Consider the following 12493-nt stretch of genomic DNA (forward strand, 5'->3'; position numbering starts at 1 on the left):
CCCGGACGAGCCCCCAGCTGGTGCTTGTCCTTCAAGAGTCACTCTCAATCTGTCTTTCTATGAAAGCCTATAAAAAAAAACAGTATTCATGTATTGTATTTTACAACACTTCAGCTTGTGATTCTTATTAAGTGGGGGTCATTTTTTAGGATTCCTTACCTAACCTAAGTTGCTTGCACTTCTGGAGACTCCGGGTAGGTTGCAGTTCTGGAAAATGTTAGTGCTGGAGACTAAAGGGTTCCTGATGGTTTCACACTTAATTCTTAATTCTTTTGCAGTTAACGTGTCTTTTATTCTCCACCTGTTTTTGTCTGACCCTGCTGATCCAATGAGCATTTTGCTGTCCATTGGTCATGCTTTTACGATGCAATTTCTAGTATTGCATTAGTATTGCATCCTTCTCATGGGCATTTAATAATTTTTGACTTTTCAGTCTAAGTTAAATCTCTTTTTTGGCTCATTTTGCCTGTAAAAGAACTGCTTAATAATTCTGAATGATGTTACTGTAATTCACTCTAATGTGTGTGAACTCATGCTTCATCCTCACACAATTTGATTCTCTGTCACTGCTTTTCCATTTAAATCGTCTGTATAAAAAAGAGGTTCAAAGGTCTTAGTGTGTCTTGGAGAGTATAAATTCAATTAAAACTGTCTCTTCTTGTCTCCTTCCATTCTGAGGCTGTAGTGGGCAAGTGCATGATGTTTGAGAGGTTAACCATGCTGAATCTCCAGAGCACTTCAAACTGGAGTGGATCCAACGACTGGTACCATCAGCAGAGCAACGTTCCCACCCAGCAGCACAGCACCGGTGAGACGATTTTGACCTCGTCTGGCCATATAAGGCACATTAAAAAGGCATTAAAATGTGTGCGTACAATTGTTAGTTTAAAAATCAGTATTTTAAACAAACCTTTCTAGCAGTCAAATGTTTGGACACACTGGACTGAATATATGTTTTTAATGATCTTTGAGGAAAAAGCTGTATCTGTGTATGACGATATTTACAAAACTAAAATGGTATGTTATTATTTTTATGTTAATATTTGTGTCACGTCATGGTTTCCTTTTTAACATTATTGTAAAATAGTAAAATATTTCTATGTAAAATCAAGTCACATTTATTTATATAGCGCTTTATACAGATTGTTTCACAGCAGCTTCACATTAATAAACAGGAAAACAAAAGTGTTAATGTTGCAAAATTCATCAATTATGAAACCAATTCAGTTTCAGCTGTAGAGTAGGTCTAAAGACAATGTCATTATTCAGCTTAATTTAGTCAAATGTTGATTCAGTTCAGTTCAATAACTGGAACAATATTGCAAAGTTAATCAATTATGAAACAAGTCCAATTCAGCTGAAAGCAGCTCTACAAAAGACAATAGTGTCATTATTCAGCTCAAGTCAGTTCAATGTTAATTCATTTTAGTTCAAATAACAATATCAGTGCTGAAAATTTATTGTCATTATCCTATAGAAGCTTGTTTCCAAAGAAGAAAAAAAAGGTAATTGCGACTTTTTCCTCTCACAATTTTGACTTTTTTTTCTCTAAACTCAGAACTCGGAATTGTGAGATAAAGTCAGAATTGCTTATTTTATCACGCAACTAACTTTATAACTCGCGATTCTGTCTTAATAGCACGCAATTCTGACTTTATACCCCGCAATTCTGACTTTATAACTCGCAATTCCGATATTATATCACGCAATTCCGATATTATATCACGCAATTCTGACTTTATAACTCGCAATTCCGATATTATATCACGCAATTCTGACTTTATAACTCGCAATTCCGATATTATATCACGCAATTCTGACTTTATAACTCGCAATTCCGATATTATATCACGCAATTCTGACTTTATACCCCGCAATTCCGACATTATATCACGCAATTCTGACTTTATACCCCGCAATTCCGACATTATATCATACAATTCTGACTTTATAATTCGCAATTACAAATGAATATATCTCACAATTCCGACTATATATCATGTAATTCTGTAAAACTCGCAATTGTGAGATAAAGTCAGAATTGCTTATTTTATCACGCAACTAACTTTATAACTCGCGATTCTGTCTTAATAGCACGCAATTCTGACTTTATACCCCGCAATTCTGACTTAATAATTCGCAATCCCAACATTATAAACACGCAATTCTGACTTGATAACTCGCAATTGTGAGTTTATATCTCGCAATTCCGACTTTATATCGCACAATTCTGACTTTATAACACAATTCCGACTTTATATCACAAAATTCTATCTCGGAATTCTGAGAAAATAATTGAGATAAAAAGTCGCAATTACCTTTTTTTTATTTTTTATTTCTCGGCGGAAACAAACTTCCATATTATCCAGCTTCCCAGATAAAAAAAAAAAAAAAAGTTCTAAAAACATTTTTCTGATGTTCCCATTAAGTTATGAAAACGTTATTTCTGAATGTTTTCTTAATGTTCAAAACATCCAGTTTTTAAATTTAATTTTTTTTAATTTTTTTTTTTATATGAGTGTTAAGGAAACATTCTATTTTATCATGATGCAAATACACTCTATTGCCAAAAGTATTGGGACACCCCTCCAAATCATTGAATTCAGGTGTTCCAATCACTTCCATGGCCACAGGTGTATAAAATCAAGCACCTAGGCATTCAGACTGCTTCTACAAACCTTTGTGAATGAATGGGTCGCTCTCAGGAGCTCAGTAAATTCAAGCGTGGTACCGTGATAGGTTGCCACCTGTGCAATAAGTCCATTCATGAAATTTCCTCACTACTAAATATTCCACGGTCAACTGTTAGTGGTATCATAACAAAGTGGAAGCAATTGGGAACAACGGCAACTCAGCCATGAAGTGGTAGGCCACGTAAAATCACAGAGCGGGGTCAGCGCATGCTGAGGCGCACAGTGCGCAGAAGTCGCTAACTTTCTGCAGAGTCAATAGCAACAGACCTCCAAACTTCATGTGGCCTTCAGATTAGCTCAAGAACAGTGCGTAGAGAGCTTCATGGAATGGGTTTCCATGGCCGAGCAGCTGCATCCAAGCCTTACATCACCAAGTGCAATGCAAAGCATCGGATGCAGTGATGTAAAGCACGCCACCACTGGACTCTAGAGCAGTGGAGACGTGTTCTCTGGAGTGACGAATCACGCTTCTCTGTCTGGCAATCCGATTGACGAGTCTGGGTTTGGCGGTTACCAGGAGAACAGTACTTGCCTGACTGCATTGTGCCAAGTGTAAAGTTTGGTGGAGGGGGGATTATGGTGTGGGGTTGTTTTTCAGAGGTTGGGCTTGGCCCCTTAGTTCCAGTGAAAGGAACTCTTAATGCTTCAGCATACCAAGGCATTTTGGACAATTTCATGCTCCTAACTTTGTGGGAACAGTTTGGGGATGGCCCCTTCCTGTTCCAACATGACTGTGCACCAGTGCACAAAGCAAGGTCCATAAAGACATGGATGAGTGAGTTTGGTGTGGAGGAACTTGACTGGCCTGCACAGAGTCCTGATCTCAACCCGATAGAACACCTTTGGGATGAATAAGAGCGGAGACTGTGAACCAGGCCTTCTCGCCAACATCACTGCCTGACCTCACAAATGCGCTTCTAGAAGAATGGTCAAAAATTCCCATAAACACCCTCCTAAACCTTGTGGAAAGCCTTCCCAGAAGAGTTGAGGCTGTTATAGCTGCAAAGGGTGGGCCAACTCCGTATTAAACCCTACAGATTAAGAATGGGATGTCATTAAAGTTCATGTGCACGTAAAGGCAGGCGTCCCAAAACTTTTAGCAATATAGTGTATTATGGGAACTTTTGCTGTCTGAACAAAATGTTAGATAAACGTGCAACTAAAAAAATCACTAAAAACATGTTCCATGAACGATGTATAATAACGCTTTGAGAAAATTTTTAAAGACCAGTTAGCTTTGAGTGAAAATTCTATTAACATTACTGGAACATTTGTTCATATCTTTGAGAGAACATTGCCACAACGTTAGCCAAAGTACCCTGAGAACGTTCCCTGTTAGCTGGGTCAATTCAGTTCAAATTTTGCTCTCATCCAATAGTGTCAGTGCAGTTAAATTACTGAACATTATCTGTCTTTTAAACCCCAATGGAGCAAGCCAAAGGCAACAGTGGCTATGAACTAATGATTATTCATAAGAATAATTCATAAGAACTCATGAATGGTTCCAGCTACACTTTCAGCTTTGTGAAGTCACCAGTGTCTTAGGTGTTTCTAAACATGTATGTATGTGTATGCATCCAGTTACCGTTTTCATTCAGTTTCAGATGACTTCCTGGTGGACACGGATGGGAGGATGCCAGGAAGAGGAGGACATGTGGAAAGAGATGAAGGAGAAGAGTCTCAACTGAGGCTGCAGTTGAAGAGGAAACTTCAGCGCAACAGAACCAGCTTCACAACAGAGCAGATTGAGGCCTTGGAGAAAGGTAAGCAAATAGACAAAAAAGCTTAAAAATTAGTATTGCGTTAAATGACAAAATATAAAACCAACTGGCATTTATTTTATAGAAAGACTTAAGTACTACTAAACTTCATCTAACAGAGTTTGAGAGAACACATTATCCGGATGTTTTCGCACGAGAGCGACTTGCAAACAAAATCGACCTTCCAGAGGCACGAATACAGGTAAGTTACTGTCATAGTTATTACGTTGACTTCGAAAATGCTGGAATAGATCACATATTCTTTCTCTGGACCTTGACTGTCAGGTGTGGTTTTCCAATCGAAGAGCTAAATGGAGGCGTGAGGAGAAGCTGCGAAACCAGAGGCGGTCTGGAGGCGGGACTTCCTGTGCACAAACACACGCTCCACTGAACACATCCTTTAATTCAGCTGTTTATCATCATCCTCACGGCAACAGTGCAGGTGAGAACAGAGATTTACATTGGAAAATTTGCATACTGTACTTGGTGTTTATTAGAGTATAGAGTATTAAAATGTTTTTTTTCCCCCCTTTCTCATGTTATTTGTATGAATGAATTTATGTTTCTAATAAACAAATATATTTTGAGGTAAAAGCTTATTCTTAAATGTTTAAAAATAATTTTGAAATTGTACCTGTGTATGAATTTAACTAAAATGAAATGAATTCATACTTAAATAAATGTGTTAAGTAACTAAATTGTTATTTATTTCTTTTTAGAATTTTAAAATTTTTAATTGTGACTTTGAAGAAGTTAAAATTTAAGATTTTTTTTTTATAACAATCTTAGTTACTTACATAATTCCCATATATTCCATTTGTTTCATGATTCTGATGCTTTAATATTAATTAAAATTATATAGTCAAATATTTTATTTTTTAAAACTGCTCTCAAGATTTCATGTTTTTTTATAATTTAAAGCTTAAATTTATTAACATAATTCCTGTACTTTTATTTGCATTTTTTTCAGGGTTTTGATGTTTTAATGTACTGCATACTGTACTTGGCACTGAGAATATAATGCTTTTCTCTCATCTTCTTCATTTGTGTGTGTTTAGCATCCATGATCAGTCAGAGTGACACAGCTTTGCCCAGTTATAACTCTCTCTCAGTCTATACTGGGGTCCAGGTGAGACTCCACTGCTCAGTTTATGAGATTCATATTTCATTTTAGCAAACCATTGCAATGCCATGGATACAGCGTTTGTACATCTGTTCTGCTATGTATTAGTGCCCTCTAGTGGTGACAATAGAACTGTCACTAGAAAATCTGTGCTCAGAATACTAGCTCAATACTTCTTGAATATGCACAGCCTACTATTTTCTAAAAATAAGCAATATAATATGCATTATTCAATTATTAACGTTTCAAACAGTAGTATACTCCATTATCACATGACATTATCAAGCATGTGAGATATTTTTTTTTATATAAACATCATTATTTTACATTTTTCTTCTTTCAGTATTGTGTAAAATGTGTTACCTTTTAGCAGTCTGGTCAAATAACGAGCAAAGAAAAAGATTAACCTGTTAACTGTCACCCCCTTTTTGAGCAAAGATCTGAACTTACAGGTTTTTTTTTTTTTTTTTTAAACTTTACACACAAATCCAAGAACTGCACACACAAAATGCAAAGTGATTCACATCTCTTGCAAAATGAAGTACTGCATTCAAAATATCACAAACACATCTCAAAAGCAAACTTTTGTCTTACGTTGCAAACACCTTTGCCATAATATTCTATTGGATATATCATATACACACAATTATTCAAAACCTAAAGCTCTTTTTTTTATGTGCTCTTATGTACATTTCTGTACAAGACTGAAAGTAATTGGCAGAGAGATGTTGAAAAAAATTCATGGTAAGAACGAAAGCAAGATTGAAACCAAACTATTTATATTTTTACTATAAGCATCTGTGGTTGTGAATACAGTATTACACAGTACGAAAGAAAAGAAATACATCAGCCATGTGTAGTTGGACAGAAACAATGGTTGTGTTTGAAAAAGGCAAATCAAGACTTCCTGTTAGATTTTTGTGTGTTACATAGAGAATTGTGTGTTGTGTTTTGAAAAAAGTGTTTTATGAAATTAAAAACTGAGTCGAAGGCCGAAAATTAGTGTATGGTTTTGCAGATTTGGTGTGTGGTTCTGGTGTTTGAGTGTCAGGTTTCAGAAATTGGTTGACAAGTGACAAAAATATATAAAATAACCTGCTCTAAAATTGCTAGAAAGCAAAGCCATATGCATAAGTTGTAGCCTATAGCCAATGGACAATGACAGTTAACAGACTAATTAATCTCACTGGATATGGATTGGAAGGTCAAGTTGAGTGCATTACATTATTGTTGTACATTTTGGCAAATATATTTGTATAGTGAGAATTTTTTAAGGTATTTACTGCAAAAATAGGAAGAGGTGGTATGTTAGTACTATACTTCTGTTCTTCATTGCATTTCAATGCTATTTTAAATTATTTGTTTTATATACAAGCTATCTGGGTGTTCTTTATTTATTTATTTATTTTTTGTCTTACTCAACTGGACTTTTCTTTGCAGTCTGCTCCTTCTCCATCTGCCTCCTCGTACTCCTGCATGCTGCCTCCGTCCCCATCTGCACCTCGCTCGTTTGAGACATCATACTCCTCTTCTCATCTTCCAGCTCCTTCTTCAACTAACACCAGCACAGGTCAGTCTATAGCAGCTCTTCAGTGACTGTCTATATGAGAACTAATGGCCAGTGTTTTCCATCACAACTTCCAAGATCCTAACAAGGTCCTTTATATTTATTTTTTATTATTTATTTACTTATTATAAATATACTTTTTACTTATTATTTACTTTTTATTTTTTTATTATACCATGGTCTGTCTGAATACTCGAATACTGATTGGTTGGAAGGTGTGCAATAAAACCGTTTAATGCACATATAACCCCTTCTGTTCACTGTAAGCGGGACTCAAACCCAGGGTCGCTGGCATGGGAGGTGGGCGCTCTAACAAGGAGGTTAAAGACCGCAGTCTCTAGAGACAGTCGCTAGAGCGCCTCTTGAGTTCAGGGGAGTGAGATTTACACGCACAGTAAATCAAATATAGCCTGAATGTGTGAAGATAAAACTCGCTCTTCAGACCTTTTACAACAAGTTTCAGTTCCTTGTAACATCAGGAGATAACATGAAGATATTATTAAACCGAAATGGTCTCTTTCCTGCTCGTGTCCCACATCCCTCTCAAAGAGCAGAGCTATATGACACATCTTAGAAATAAAAAACGAATGTTTTTAAAAAAAATAAAAATTTAACTTTCTTATTATTTAGGTTACCATTATTTACCGATATTTATTTCATAGTTTTACAGGCTGTAGTGTGTCGTTTCATTGAAGGAATAGCTAAAATAAACACGCACGTCTGTTACAAAATGGATGTTTGAGCATTTATTTATTTTTTTTATATTTCAAAATTTATTTCATTGAGGTATATATACACACACAAACATACACATACGCTCTAAATATTTATATGTATGATTACCATATTTAATATGTTTTTAAAATAGGCTATATAAAATAGTAAAATAGTTCCAACAGATTTTGCTGTGGTACCGAAATTGGTACCGAGAATCGTAAAATTTTTATGGTATTGGTACCGACTACTGGAATTTTGGTACCGTGACAACACTACCGACGTCTGTTACACACAGGTCGTTCTAAGTCAGTTTAATCATTGCTCTATATTAATGTGCTGTTTTCATTGAAGCACACACACACACACACACACATACATAAAAAAAAAAAACATACGTCACTTGCGCTGTTCTCACTTTTCACTGAAGCACACGAGCATACGTCACTCAGACATCGCGCTGCGCACACTCAGAAACATTCAGGAGCACAGATCACTACATTAAATTTCTCAGCAACGAGCGGGTAACATCACTGGTTTTGAAGTAATTAAACTCACAGCTTTGATAATAGAAAGAGACAATGAACAGACACAGGTAATTCACACATGCATCTCTCATTTCTTTCTCTCTCTCTCAAAAATGAATTCAAATAAATGCTATAATTCATTCATTGAAATAAATGTAATCTTATGCACTACTTTATCTCTGATTCAAAGTGGGCAGAATGTTGTGAAAAACTACAAGACAACCACTTAAATTAGAAAGACCAAAAAAAAATGTAGTTTGAACGCCCACTGTTGTTGACGTGCTGACAATCGTAACCCTGAAACTGAAAATGAAATGACATAAGCTTGAGCTAATTATTATCATTATTTAATTATTTACTAATTACTCAATTATTGTTTACTTATTTATAGATTTGATTACTTATTTATTTACTTATTTATATTTGATCACTGTTTTTACAGATAATAGTGCATTAAATTTTCCTGCTTTTTCTGCTTTAGGTTTGATTTCTCCAGGTGTTTCTGTACCTGTCCAGGTACCAGGAAATGATCAAACTCTGGGCCAGTACTGGGCCAGGCTGCAGTGAAAAGGGGAGGAAGATTTTGCTTTAGAAAACTAAATATGTTTACAAAAGGTAAAAAAAAACCTTTAGAACAAATTTATCTAAACTCAAAGGAAGGTGATCCTCTAATGGTTGAACGTAAAGAACAAAATTCCTTCATTTGACATGCACATTTATTTTATCCATATTTTTCAATCAGGACTGTATATGATTTATATGATGATGCATTGCACAATGACATTCCTGTTTTCAAGAAATCATAATCATTGATGTTAGTTCCTGGCAGCAACTTTACAGAACTGGGAAGCATGAATTATTTCATAATCAGATATATCATATCACTTTTTATGAAACATTTGTGACATCCTTCTTTCATGAGCTTGTGACAATCAAGGGAAATGCCTAGTTCATTCAGACCAGGGACTGAGACCCAGTCATGTGACTTGCACTTAAGACCAATGAACAAATAATTGATTTAAAGGGTTAGTTCACCCAAAAATGAAAATACTGTCATTAATTACTCACCCTCATGTCGTTCCACACCCGTAAGACCTTCGTTCATCTTTGGAACACAAATTAAGATATTTTTGATAAAATCCAATGGCTCAGCGAGGCCTGCATTGACAGAAAGATAATTAACACTTCCAAACACCCAGAAAGGTACTAAAGACATATTTAAAACAGTTCATGTGACTACAGTGGTTCAACCTTAATGTTATGAAGCAACGAGAATACTTTTTGTGCACCAAAAAACAAAACAACGACTTTATTCAACAATATCTAGTGAATATCTTCATGAAGCTTCGAAGCTTTACGAATCTTGTTTCAAATCAGTGGTTCGGAGCGTGTATCGAACTGCCAACTTTTGCAATGTTTTGAAATCACCCATCACTAGATATTGTTGAATAAAGTCGTTATTTTGTTTTTTTTTGGCGTACAAAAAGTATTCTCATCGCTTCATAACATTAAGGTTGAACCACTGTACTCACATGAACTGTTTTAAATATTTCTTTAGTAGCTTTCTAGGCATTTGAAAGTGTTAATTATCTTGCTGGCAATGCAGGCCTCACTGAGCTGTTGGATTTTATCAAAAATATCTTAATTTGTGTTCTGAAGATGAACGAAGGTCTTACTGGTGTGGAACGACATGATGGTGAGTAATTAATGACTGAATTTTCATTTTTGGGTGAACTAACGCTTTAAAAAGTCAACAAGGATTTATTATGCACAATTTTTTTTGCCAAAAAAATCTCCAGCATAAAGCTCATCTGCAAATCCAAAGTGTTGTGTTTTAAATACTGTAGTGTTGTGTTTTATTTCTTTGTTCAAATTTATGTTATTTATCATACAGTATATTTATGAGGAAATGTGTTTGAATATTGGGAAAATATCTCTGTACTTAAACTATAGTTTATTGGTTATGCGTGTGTGTGTGTGTGTGTGTGTGTGTGTGTGTGTGTAAGAAGAATTAAGGATTTACAGTGGGGTACAAATTAAAGGCACAATATGTAAGATTTTTAGATTAAAATGTACAAAAATCACTAAAACAATGTTATATATTTTGTTGACTTGTGTACTTACATTATCCCAAATGTTTCCAACAATGTTTAAATCCAGAGAAATCAGCAATTTTAACTAGGACATGGACTGTGTCCATGCGTTGCCTTTCAATGACATCATACCTGCTTTTGTAGAAACCATGGAAACACCAAAGATGCTTTAATATATCATGTGTTTTATTAGACAGGTGAGTAGCTGATTGGATACATTTATAGACCGAAAACTAATCATTGTTATATAGCTCAACACAGTTAGTCTTATTGTTTGAATCACTTGCTTTCTTAATTTACCAGTAGGCTACCTTGTTTTTACCATGCCTCAGAGACAATTTTGTCAAGTGGGTAACATAGCATTATCAGAGAGAGCTTTTTCCACCATACAATATATTTTAAAATTAATTGCATGTCATTTAGCAACACAAGTCATTCAGTTTTTATTAATATGATATTATATCAATCTAGATATAATATAAGTGCAACAACTCTCTCATACCTGCTACCGAGTAATGTTAAAACATAACACTCAATGTATTTAGCAATCTCTTCAGCGGCCTCGTAATACATTAGCTCATCCATGAATATGATATTGAATAGGAGTCACGGTTGCTTTCCATCGGCTGTGGAGGTGAGATGAGAAATCCCATGATTCCACGCTAATTCACGGCGTCATCAAGCTATGCATCTGTTTTGAATTAGCGACCTCTAGTGGTGAAAAATTACATATTGTGCCTTTAAGTCTGAGACCACAAGTGAAATTGCTTCTTTCATCCCTTTTTTTTTTAATTTAATACACACAGATTTTGATTACAAATTATATTTCCATGAAAAATTGAACTGAAAAATTTCAGAATGTCTTTGTATGTCTGCCTTTTGCTTTAATGACAACAGCATCTTCTTTAAAAAATATTTTTATATAAATTTAAAAGTCCTAAAACATTGTTTATTTCCTAAAATATGTTTATTTTCAGATTTCAATTGAAAAACCCCAGGTTGTCAGTGTTGTATTTTGGACCCCATTGTGTGGATGTTGTGTTCACTTGCTCCAGTCAACCCATTTCATGTATGCATTAAACCCTTTATTAAAACATTTATCTTGCAGTCATGTGCTGTGACTTGTAATTGTCTGAAATGCAAAATATAGCATCATCCCAAATTTATGACCATAATTATTTTAGTCCATTCAACCAAATAACAATTAAATACAAAAAATAATCTTATTGTTCATATTTTGTCGCATGTAAATCGTTTGGCTTTTTATAAGGGACATTTTCATTGCATAACACTTCATGCGAATTATGTCTCTCCATATGTCCCTTTTACTAGTTTCATATTGTGTTAACACTGACCTTCAGTTAAATCAAGACACTTGATGAGTCACTAGCTTTAAATAGTTTAAGGAATTAACCCTGATTGTCTCTCTTTCTTTCTTTCTTTCTTTCTTTCTCTTCCTCTCTCTCTCTCTCTCTCTCTCTCTCTCAAGGCATTAGCGATACCGTGTCATGTACCACTAATAGCGCTTTCAGATGCACTCTGGCAGTTGGGGGGGTTGGGAAAAGATGGGAGAGAAGCACCACTGATGGTTTGAAGGCACTTCCAAACAACAGGAAATGGCCATTCACAACTTACAGATATGATCATGCCTGCTTTATATTGTCTAGTACAGTGTGTTAATAACTTTGTATGAGTCATTTATAGGAGAACAGGGTGACAAGAAATGACTTTGGTCAACACAAACAGAAAGAGGAAGACTGATCGGTGAAGTCCAAATAAAGAAATTTGGCAGTTTTTGGCAGTTCTCACAGTTTTAATTCCCCCTTCGTATTAGTACTGGGAAAAAAGGCCCTCCAAAAGTGTCCCCATAATTATATATTTTTTTTTTTAACTGTTATGGATATTTATATAAATTGGCTTTGCAGTGTCATTCACAGTTAAGGTGCATGCACAAAATTAGAACTGCTTTGTCGCTGACAAACGATCAGTACCGGTTATAGGTAAAGCCACACCTCA

At 35.2% G+C, this 12493-nt stretch overlaps 1 protein-coding gene and 1 long non-coding RNA gene across 4 annotated transcripts in view; one reads left to right on the forward strand and one right to left on the reverse strand.

The window, feature by feature from the left end:
- LOC127524166 (uncharacterized) overlaps positions 1-4791 on the reverse strand; it is a 6503-nt gene extending 1712 nt beyond the window's left edge. The window contains exons 1-3 of one of the 3 annotated variants that reach the window (XR_007933013.1): positions 4727-4791; positions 4279-4445; positions 1-829 (exon numbers count right to left, since the gene is read on the reverse strand). The exon at positions 1-829 is cut by the window's left edge and continues 45 nt beyond it. This is a non-coding gene — a long non-coding RNA (uncharacterized LOC127524166). Of the gene's footprint in view, positions 830-4278; positions 4705-4726 lie in introns of those variants that run through there. The other 2 variants (XR_007933012.1, XR_007933011.1) reach the window with 2 other exon arrangements.
- Positions 1-9463, forward strand: part of LOC127524165 (paired box protein Pax-6-like) — a 12304-nt gene extending 2841 nt beyond the window's left edge. Inside the window, exons 2-8 of the mRNA XM_051915568.1 lie at positions 679-808; positions 4292-4456; positions 4573-4655; positions 4739-4895; positions 5512-5582; positions 7017-7146; positions 8866-9463. Coding sequence (XP_051771528.1) covers positions 697-808; positions 4292-4456; positions 4573-4655; positions 4739-4895; positions 5512-5582; positions 7017-7146; positions 8866-8951 — 804 coding nt within the window. The 5' untranslated portion in view covers positions 679-696 and the 3' untranslated portion in view covers positions 8952-9463. The remainder of the gene's footprint in view (positions 1-678; positions 809-4291; positions 4457-4572; positions 4656-4738; positions 4896-5511; positions 5583-7016; positions 7147-8865) is intronic.
- Positions 9464-12493: the final 3030 nt, after the last annotated feature.

This window comes from Ctenopharyngodon idella, chromosome 12, assembly GCF_019924925.1.
Source record: "Ctenopharyngodon idella isolate HZGC_01 chromosome 12, HZGC01, whole genome shotgun sequence".
In the NCBI taxonomy this organism is placed as follows: domain Eukaryota; kingdom Metazoa; phylum Chordata; class Actinopteri; order Cypriniformes; family Xenocyprididae; genus Ctenopharyngodon; species Ctenopharyngodon idella.